This window comes from Corylus avellana, chromosome ca6 (genome assembly GCF_901000735.1).
Source record: "Corylus avellana chromosome ca6, CavTom2PMs-1.0".
NCBI classification, from domain to species: domain Eukaryota; kingdom Viridiplantae; phylum Streptophyta; class Magnoliopsida; order Fagales; family Betulaceae; genus Corylus; species Corylus avellana.
The window spans coordinates 436,593-447,445 of NC_081546.1; the positions used below are offsets into that span (position 1 = coordinate 436,593).

The 10,853-nt window shown below is 39.3% G+C and overlaps 2 protein-coding genes across 2 annotated transcripts; both read right to left on the minus strand.

The window, feature by feature from the left end:
* Positions 1-557: 557 nt before the first annotated feature.
* Positions 558-5,087, minus strand: LOC132184246 (serine/threonine-protein kinase STN7, chloroplastic). Its single transcript, XM_059597805.1, is given in 10 exon segments — positions 558-874; positions 960-1,387; positions 1,879-1,953; positions 1,956-2,014; positions 2,526-2,619; positions 2,723-2,891; positions 3,663-3,761; positions 3,923-4,045; positions 4,321-4,407; positions 4,499-5,087. Coding segments are annotated over 10 exon segments (1,746 nt in total). The 5' UTR covers positions 4,949-5,087; the 3' UTR covers positions 558-712.
* A 1,137-nt stretch (positions 5,088-6,224) lies between these two features.
* LOC132185709 (probable galacturonosyltransferase-like 3) lies at positions 6,225-7,833 on the minus strand. The gene has a single exon (XM_059599480.1). The coding sequence runs from the start codon at positions 7,621-7,623 to the stop codon at positions 6,586-6,588; it is 1,038 nt and encodes a 345-aa protein (XP_059455463.1). The 5' UTR covers positions 7,624-7,833; the 3' UTR covers positions 6,225-6,585.
* Between the last annotated feature and the right edge of the window lie 3,020 nt (positions 7,834-10,853).

A 10,853-nucleotide genomic window follows, 5' to 3' on the forward strand; every position in this document is an offset into this window, starting at 1 on the left:
GAACAAATTTTAGCACATCGATCTCCATTTCTATGATGCTCCATCGTTGACTATGTACCCACCAATCTCATTGTTGGCTTGGGTGTTAATTAAATCACCAGTTTAACACCATCCCAATTTCACTTCTTTTTTTGATCATCTGGTGACATGCATTATAATCCTTGTCGGCGGGTAATAAAAAGATCATCAGTGTAACTAATATTTTCAAGTAAAAGAGTAAACTTTGATGCACTTACACCTCCCAACAGAAGGAAAAATAGAACAATAAGAAAAGCTTTAGAGTTTAGAAGCCCGGCCACGTACTATCTTGTTTTTGAAGGCAACGAGTGCGATTTAGTATTTCTAAGAAGAAAAAACGAAGTTTCCAAAATGTGAATCAAAATGTTATTCTATATATATTGCCGACAGTGGGAACATCAAGGAATGTGGAACAGGTTTAATTTGACTTTTTTTTTCTCGAGTAGTGCAAGAGACATAGCATGCTTCATTGCAGCTTCAGTACTTCATTAAATAACTGTTCAGCAGAATTGTAGTCCATGCAGGTGCTCAGATATATGTGTTAAAGGGTTGCAGGCATCTTTTAATTAGATTCCAGCTAATTTCTTTCATTGTAAAACATCATTCTATTCCACCAAGATGGTTTGGTAATCAAGGATGTACAAAAAAGAAAAAGAAAAAAAAGAACGTATATATTATGTATTCACAAACTAATTCATTCCTCTCTGGGGATCCATCTGCTCCACCATAGGCTCTTCCCACTTTGGTTAAGCTCATCCATGCTCTCATTCAATGTTCTTATAATCTTCCTCTGGAGCCGAAGAGCTGAAGCAAGAGCATTCCTTTGTGGACTTGCCTTCTTCTTGGGCTCAATTTCCTGCACAATAGAATAAAGTTAGCTGTGTTGTACTATGTATTTTCAAGTTAATGGTTCCCACTTGGAATATAATTTAGGTACAGACTTTTAGCTCCTGAAGCTGAGCTTCTGTGAAACCACCATCCTTCTTGGTTCCTGATTTTGCCATTAGCCGGATTATCCACTTGGCAGCTTCCCCATAGTCCTGCTGTGTTGCACGAAAAAATTGCAGCCTCAGCTTCTGCATGAAGGACAAAGCCAATAGCCCTTCCCTATCAAAGTAGGGATGAGCTAAAGCCGCTTTTGCACTCGTTCTTTGTCGTGCTTTATATCGAACCATTGAGGTCAGAAGTTCCCATCCGATCCCACCATCTAAATCCAATAACTGAAATCCCCTCCGTAGATCAGCGCTAGCACGAGGCTCTACACTTTTCCTCCATGCAACCAAGTCATAGTCACATCTCTTTAACTGACGATTGAATTGTATGAGGCCATTGTCACTGCGTAATGCTGGGAATGCCTATAAGAAGAAAACTATTAAGATTTGACTATGCTAAATCTTGCATATCAGCATAGTAGATGAAAAGTTATATATATATATATATATATATATATATATATAAAACTTTTCTGCTATTTCAAAAGTATAGGGTACTAAAGGCATACTTAAATTCCTGCGTCTAGGAGATGGTATTCACTAGTGTCACAAACTAGGCTCTGCTAATCCTTTTACAAAGCATTGATCATGCAAACTGCTCCTAAAATGGGCCACCTGACGATACCCCTCAAAACCAAAAGACTCGGTGATATAGCTAATATACCAGCCCTCTTTGAAGTGTTCATGAAATCTATTATGCAATGAAGTCAACAAATAAGTCCAGGAATTTCAAAAGTATAGGGTACTAAAGGCATACTTAAATTCCTGCGTCTAGGAGATGGTATTCACTAGTGTCACAAACTAGGCCCTGCTAATCCTTTTACAAAGCATTGATCATGCAAACTGCTCCTAAAATGGGCCACCTGACGCAATATGGTAATTACTCTGGAATGGTCAGAGTTAGTATGCACCTGCCAGAGGACAGGGGAAAGTGCAGTTGCCATGGAGCTGAAGGTGCAGATGGAGTTTGTGTGCTCATGATGTATTGCTCTGGTGCAGCATATCTGAAAAGGAAAGAACCAAAAATTTGTCACTACCTTTAGATAAAAAAGACAGCAGGACAAACATCAGTAAATAATTCTGGATTACGGGTTTTGAAGTTTTTCAAGCATTATACAACTTAATTGATGGCAACTATATACAAGGTGTTTGCGTTTTTAGTGTTTGCAAATTCAATGTCAAAACTTAGTTATAAGCATTAGGTTTTGGGTTGAGTCAGGATCCAAATTCGGTTGAAGAGGCATCTAAATCGAAATTGAGAAGGGCTCGGTCAATCCCTAAGCCAATGCTTGATCGACCGATCAGATGCAGCAAGTTCCATATTAAAACCCGAGAGGCTTGGTAAATGGCTCGGTGGATGCTCGATTGACCAAGGTGATGCATAGCACTCCCGAAGTAAAACCTGAGGGGGTTGGTTGACCGAGGTAGTGCAGTGTGATATTAAACCATGCAGCGCATTACATCTTTCTTTATTCAGAGGTCAATAAAGTGCCAAAGTTACAGGAACAAAGATACCTTGGATCTAAAAGAAACTCCTTTGGAATATAGTTGATGCCCACTCGCAAATCAGCTGCAGCTCCCAGATCAATTATCTTGAATGTACGAGAATCTGTTCAAGTTTTAATGGTAACACGAAACTATTTAACCTGTTATTTCTCAAACATTTCCAACCTTTTATTGGCTAATTGCAAACTAAAGCTTCCAACAATTACCTTCAGAAAATATCATATTCTGTGGCTTAATATCCCTATGCACAATCCCTGTCGAGTGAAGCGCATCCAATGCAAATAAGAGCTGTCTCATGATTGTTTGAATGATTATATCCTCCCTTTCCAAACCCTTAGGCAAGGCCTGGACCTCTCCAAGAATCATTGTTTCTACCTGACATTATTACCATTACTAAGCTAAACTGAACTAAGAATTACTTTAGAGGCATTAAACTCAGAAACCACTAAATATTAGCCCAATTGGATATATAAAAAAATATGGACCATAAAACTATCCAATTGTAATACTGCAAGCAAAACAGGAATTGTAAACTTTGTTACTCACCCAATTGTAATACTGCAAGCAAAACAAGAATTGTAAACTTTGTTACTCACTGAGTGGATACTGAAAGTGATGTGTTAGTATTTCAGATATTAAGAGGGTTTTTTTTTAAAAAAATAATCATCTTTCGTGCTTTCCCAATCAAATTAGGACATTTCTTGGTAATATATTAATTAGGATAAATTTAAGAATTTTTACTCGGATAATAAATTTTCTTGAGCCTTTATATTGGTCTCTCATGTGTAAAACGAAAATCATTAGTCTTCTATCAATAACAGTTCGTTCCATGAGGCATTTTACTCTCATGTGGATTTAAGGAGTCTCTTATGGATTCAAGGGTGTAGATCTAACTAGAACAAGATCTAGCCTCTCAAGCTTTTTGTTCACCATCAATTCCTTTAACAGGTGACATCGTCTGCATAAACCCCACCCCACCTCCTTACATCACAAGAGAGGGTATGGGTGGGGGAAGGGGGGATTTAAAGATCAAAATAAGATTAATATTCCGTAATGTTCAAAACCACAAATATTTAAACTTATCATGGTAGGTTTCATATAAAGCCATCATATACAATATGAAAAGGCTGATGAGAGAATACCAACATTGTAGGGGAACTCTTTACTCTGCATCAAATCCGTAAGTGTGTTCTCCCCTTCAAACCGCCATATAAGCCAATACTCGGCTCCTTTTTTTGAAGAAGTCTGGATCCAATTTCATGATAACAGTATTAATCACAAGATGGGAGGGAAAATTAAGACATTTTGCAAAATAGTATGAGCTTTCAAAGTATATCTTTTAATTTCTAAAGCTAATGATACCCTTAATTCTTATGGTGGTAGTACTAGTCATAGTAGAGGAACACCTCAAGAAAGCCGTACACAAAATCAGCACAGCTATTTGCACAAGCTCTCCGAACACGCTCATTCATCCAAATTTCCACGGCACCATATTCAGTAGCTTTTTTCAAGACCAAGTCACCTTCCTTCTAGCGACAACAAAATCCATCAATAGATACACTATATTGAATTCCATAACAAATTTTAAGGAATTAGAAGGTAAGTTGTCACCACCGCCTCATAAAATAATATAATTGTTGCTAAACCAAGAAAATCGATACAACTCTATTATAGGATCAAGATTACACAATCAATCAAGATTTACCTATGCAATTAAAATTAATTCAGAAGGGAAAGTTCAACAAAAGGAGAAGCTAAACCAAAAAAATTTCACAGAGTATTACATCAAACACATAATACGTACCTTGGATGAAGGCTTCTTTTTCAATGAAACTCTATAAACCACACCAAAAGCCCCCTCCCCCAACTTCTTCCCCAGCACAAAATCATCCTGCCACACAAACTCAATACAATTCAACACATATACAACAATTAGCTCAAAATATGGTCCAAGATGCAAAAATCAGTCACAATTCACTGACCTTCCTGAAAGTGGGTCTGAATAGCCTTTCAGCAAAAGCAAGAACAAACATGTCATAGAAGCCAGGGGCCACACCAGGTGTGGCCCAGAGGTAAGACAGAGCCCCCAGAGCCAAAAGTGCACCAGTGGTCGTAATTGTCAAGCCACTCGACTTAGGAAGAGTGCTTCTGTATATTATGTCACCGCACTCCATGACAGTACATGGCAGCCCCACTCCCACGGCCACAAATAGGTCACGAACCGCATCGATGACCAGCTGTTCGCCTTGTGACGCGAAAACTAGGAACTGTTTTGGGTTTGAGATGGTGATTCTTGTAGTGGGTTGTGATTTAAAAGTAGTGGGTTTGATTCGGAGCTTCTTGCCGAGAAATGGGGTCGTGGGCTTCGGAGAAGTGTGAGGGTGGAGCTTGGTTACTCCTATACCAACTCCTCCTGCTGCAACAACGGCCATGTCCGTACGGACTGAAGCTTAGATTTTGTGAGAAAGAGCTAGCAAGTGGCACAGTCTAGCTCTCATCATTTTGAGTCTCCTTCAAATTTAGACCACTAATCCGCTATACAGTGACAGTTATTTCTGGTATTTTTTGTGGAAGGAAATGGTTCGATTGGATTTGATGAGCGATGATAATCACCACAAATGACACGTAGATGTACGCATGTTGGGTTGGGCCTTTAGTATTGGATATTTAGGAATTGGTCGAATCGTGGGGCTGAAATTTTTTTGATGTGGCTAAGGTTTTGGGTGTACTTGATCTTTCTTAGTTTCTTTGCCATTTGGGCATTTTGCAACCTTGTTGAGCCATTAATTTTGTCTTTTTCTTGCTTAGAGCCTAATATGTCTCGATGAGGACGCGAATGCTCAGGACCGGGTTGCTTGCAAATCCGATAGGCAATTGAAAGAAAGCCCTGATGAAGCCCACGTGTCTAAATAAATCTTGAGCAAGTGAGCCCATCAAGACCTTCTCTTATGCAAGGGTTAGACCGATTTCAATTCAATCATTCAATTGCAGCCAATCCCAATCCCGATAACAATTGATAACGATATTTGCATCATTACGATTTACAGGATCCATGAGATCGAATCCTGTTCATATCAAGATAGGCAAAAGAGAGGAAGGACCATATAATATATAGCTCTCATAGTCTATCCTGTAAAGGGTCTTCTTTTTTTTTTTTTTTGGTCACCGCGTTAGAGCCTTGAGGTAGGGAGGACCATCCTGTTATGTAGCTCTGCAAATGGACCCAAACCAAAAAAAAAAACATTACATTACACTAGTTAAAAAAAGTCAATGATTTTGACTATGGTCTCTTACCGTTGAAATTACCCTCTTAGGAAAATGCTTAAATTAATATTATTTTTATTACAATCTCTTTACAAATTTAAGGAATATTTCACGGGTGACGCGTAAGTTTAACAACAAAATTTGATTAGTAAGTGAGTACGGTTACCAAATCCTCTTCATAAGATCTAGTGACAAAAGGCAAAAAATCTGCGAAACTTCTTTTTTTCCTTTATTAATTGACAATAATCAGTATATGGTATTTGAAGAATAGGTCTTGATTCCGATTGAAGACGCATTATCCGATTTGTCCTAGCTTGACATGTCTCAAATTGGCATGCTAGAATAAGGTTCGCTGGCCTAGAAAGAGAAGATGAATAGATGATCCAATATTACAAATTGAATGTAATTTTTTTTTTTTTTAATGATTTTTAAGTCCCATAAATATAATCTACGAAACTGTAATCCAATTACTTGAAAGTGGAAAATACCTTCCACTATATTTACATATTTGAAGCAAAAAATAAATAAAAGATGCACCTCGACGGCGACCAATGATCTCCCACCTCGTGTAGACAAGAGAATTCTACACAGCCACAGAAGAAGAATCAGAGGAAGAAGAAGAAGAAAGAATATTTTTACCATGCACTCATCATCATCATCAATATCAAAAATCCCTTTTTTCCACCATCAACGACTGTGATTACAATACGAATCACAGTCGTCAATCCCTCCACCTTGAACGCCCAGACCATTTTGCCCTCACTCATCGCCATGACACACGATAATCAGCAAGAGAAGTTGGTAGCTAGCTGTCGGAGAGCAACGAGGAGTGACGAAAGAGGTCGTAGGGGGCCCAGAGGCTGTCCAAGGGACACGGGCGCTTAGAGTCGAGCCGGAGCCAAGGCTTGCCCTTCCCACTCCAATGCAGGAGGCTCACCGGCCCAGAGTGGAGATCCCTACACAGACCCTCCAGATTGTCGCCTCCGAGCCCGTGCTGGTTCCACCTGTGCTCCACCCCCTCCACGTCACCTGCGAAAACCAACAGGAACGGAGGCAGCGACCCCAGCTCGTATATTCTGAACCGCTTCTGCACCCTCATCCAGCTCTCCAGCCTCTCCGTGTACCTCCCTTCCCTCCACTTCCTCAGATCGATCACCATCACCCCCGTGTTGAAATAGCAAGCCCTCTTCCCCTTCAACGACGCCGCAAACGCCCGGTTCGCCCAGAACCTGGCCGTGAAGTAGCTCGTGAAATTCGCGTGGCAGTATTCGGGCGCGCCCAGCACATGATTGCCGAGATCGATGCTCCACAGCTTCTCCACGTCGTCCACCACGATCAAGTCGGAGTCGAAGTAGATGATGCGACCGACAGCGGAAGGAAGGAGGTCGGCGAGGTAGATGCGCGCGTAATTGAGAGGCTGGTCGAGTGCTCGCCGGATAGAGTATGAGATCATGCCCTTCACGAGGTTGGAGTCGAAGTGGTAGAGGCGGAAGCTCAGGTACGGGAAGGTCGTGGTGACGACGCGGCGGAGCTCTTCGTGGCCGCGCTTGGCGACGATGAAATGGAACACGATATTCTCCGGGCACGACGCGTGCTGGAGCACCGAGAACACTCCCGCCACCGAGCCCCTTAGGTAGGTAGCGTCCAGCGTCATCGCGATGTGGATGAGCCACCGGTCGTCCAGCGAGGAAGGCCTCGCCACTCGGGGGCATCCCAGTCCATTCCGAAATGCCGCTGCTTCTCTGAAAGCCGGGAGCTCTCCGGCTACACCTCTCTCCGGTAAGCTTACGGCGACGAGAAGAAGGAGGAGGAGGAGGAGGACCAAGTGGCACTTCGTTGGCATGGTTTGGCGGGTGAAGCGATTGTGAAGGAACGAGAGAGGAGTAAGAGAAGGAGCGCGGTGCGGGGCCAGCTGGACAGGACGGGGATACTTTTGGTATTTTGTCTATGTTTGTAGTGGGACCTGTGGTAGAGTTAAAAGGGACAGACATTAAAAATTCCGTGATGCTGCCAGGCTGGAATAACGCGTCTTTTTTTGTTTGCCCCCGAATGATTTGGGATTTGGGTGCAAAATGGAAATAGATATAATCACACGACCCCTTCTGTTTCTGCCTGCTTTAGCCTTAATTTAACCATACTATATTTAGCACGGGTAAAGTAAAACATTTACAATCGAATCCTCGTAATTATTTTTGACAACCTCAAACTGAAACAACAAAAGAGACAGATGTTGTATTATGCACAAATCCAGCTAGAGCTAGTGAAGCGTTACTCAGGCGTTAAGGCGTATTTACATTTGGCTATTTAAATTGTAGTTAATTTGTCAGTTAAAAAGTGAATTGGTTCCGTTTTGTTTATAATACATTGTTTATACTTTAGTTCATTTTGGCTCTTTAAAGGTAGGCAGCCGCAGTGTGGCGTGAAACATCTGATCTGAGAAGATATTATAGTCTATAGATGGACTAAAAACAGGAAAGTGAAGGCCAAGTACTGAACTTTAAAGGACAAAGGTGAGTCCGTGAAAGAGCAAGAGCATATGTAGCTGGCAATGAGCGAGTGCGTAGACAGTGCACGGAAATAAAAGCAAAGGACTTTTTGGGACACATATATACATATACTGGTTTGGTTTGGTTGCGTAATGCGCCATTACGACCCACCCTGTCCAGTCTCCGACCATTTCCGGCACTAAAATCCATTTTTGTTTTGTTTTGTTTCTTGTCTGCTTAGATCACCATTCCTGCCTTGCTGTATTTCTATTTTCTACACACCCAAAGGAAATTCAGAAGCTTTCTAGAGCAAAGTCTTCTTCCTTTGGAAGAACAAAGCTGCCACAGGATTGGTGAAAATGACATACTCTTCTTCTTCATCTGATCTGACGCAGAGCAACTGAGAACCGTATATATTAATGCAAAACTTAATTTCTAGTCCATCACGCTGGAATTCAAAAATGAATAGAGGTGTCAAACTTTCACGCTGAATTTTCCACATGCTTATTGAATTATGGCTTCATCGTAAAAGTAATTAAATATTAACACATGGGTGCAGCCTGAAATTATGGCTTGACATCGTGTGAGGCGAGATCCTGTGAAATCCCACCATCACTCCAACAAGCTTTTGACCTTTCAATGTTCAATATCCACCTCCTCCAGATTACACCATTAATTTCTTTAAATATTGAAAGTACTTTTGACTTTAGAAAATAGAGATCGGTAGGTGACAACATGATCTATTTGGATCAAAAACCTTCTTTATTTCATTCCTTACGGCTTATAGATTTTCCACAACTTCTTTTTCAAGAAATTTGTGTGGGCATAAGGCATTTGATACAAAAGTGATGCTAGGGTATTATAAATTGACGTAATAGTTTATATGTCACTTATTATGCTACGGATATTATAATTTTTTTACAAACTTTGTACCAATTCATAATTATCAACTATACATGTTTAATTATTTCATAAATTATGAATTGTTACATCAATTTGTATAAAAATTATAGTAAAAATTGTAATATTTCAAACATTTTCCTACCTACTAAACAATTAAATATAATCATGGCCCATGTGGCAATGACCTAATTTCGCCCAATTTTTCAGGGGCAAAACTAGAGATTTGTGTTTGGGGAGCAAAATTCTAAGAAAAATAATTTTAGGGGTCGAAAATTAAATTTTATAGGAATGTTATGATTTTTTTTTTTTTTTTGGACAACCTTGGGCCTTGGGGAGTCTAGGGTCCCCCGAGGCCCAACGCGGTTCCGCCCCTGGCTCTGATGCCAATGTTTTTCAACAATTTATAAGTCGATGTGATACTTGTTGATGTAATACTTGTTACGTTAGTCAATAAATAATTAAATTTAATTCCCATCTAACATGACAATATCATTTGAACCACCACATTATTTGTATTGAAAAATTTGTAATAGAAATTGAAATATTTCAAGTATTTTCCATTTGATGCTTGCCATAATTACAAAGGTACTATTTTTTTAATGAACAAAGGCATGTATCTATCATCTCAAAATGGGATTACGATTGAATATGAAGGGAACATCTAACCAATCTATGCCGACACTTTTTTTTTTAATGCCCATATTTGAGTATTGTCATGAATCGTGATGTGATCTCTTGATTAATACAAAGAAAAATAAATTAGTGGAGAGGAGACATCAAAATCAAGGTAACTGTTTCCTAAACCATAGGTGTGACATTAGACATGTTTGATTCATGGAAAATTAAAATTCATAGCCATGCTAAATTTATTGAGATTGGACCTATTAGATAGCGTTTGGTCATTTAATTTATTGTGTACATATATATATATATATGTATATGTGACATGACTAATTTCTACACGATGGAGCTCATGGAGAAGATACAGTGCCCGACAGGAAGTATTGAAAGCCCATCTAACCAAGCTTCTTAAAATGAGTTAGATATCATATTTCAGCCATTAAATACCGAATTTACTGGGATACCAAAAATGACAGTGCTATTAATAAGATTGAACGAAATTGGATCGATCAAAGCACGGGACCGTTAAGATAGTTTCTTTCAAGCGAAGAAATTGGACCTATTAGATTGTATTTAATCAATTCTTCCAGTTGTTGGATATGCACCTCACCGACTAATTTGTCTCTTTTCTTTGTGTTATTCTAATTATTCCGTGCACAAGTCATTTTTTGAATGCACAAAAGTACAAGCAGGAAACTAATGCAAGTCACGGGGTTATAACTTTAGCAGAATGCCCTACACCACGGAATAGACAGAGCACCTAAAAGAGCACGAGCACAAGCTTTTCAAATTTTTTTTTTTTAATTTAGAGAATAAAACTAATTTTTGATTTCATATAAAAAAAAATACTTCACAATAGATTCCAATATTTTTTTCTATATGAATTAAATACTATTTCCTTTTATCATTGTAGCCAATGAGAGATGAAGGAGAATTGTTGTGAGATGTGAATGAGAGAAAATAAAAGAGAGAGAATAATTTGTTTATAATTTAATAAAGCATTGAGTATTGGGAAACACTATAGATACCATTTGGTATAGGTTAAATATAGGGCTTTTAATGT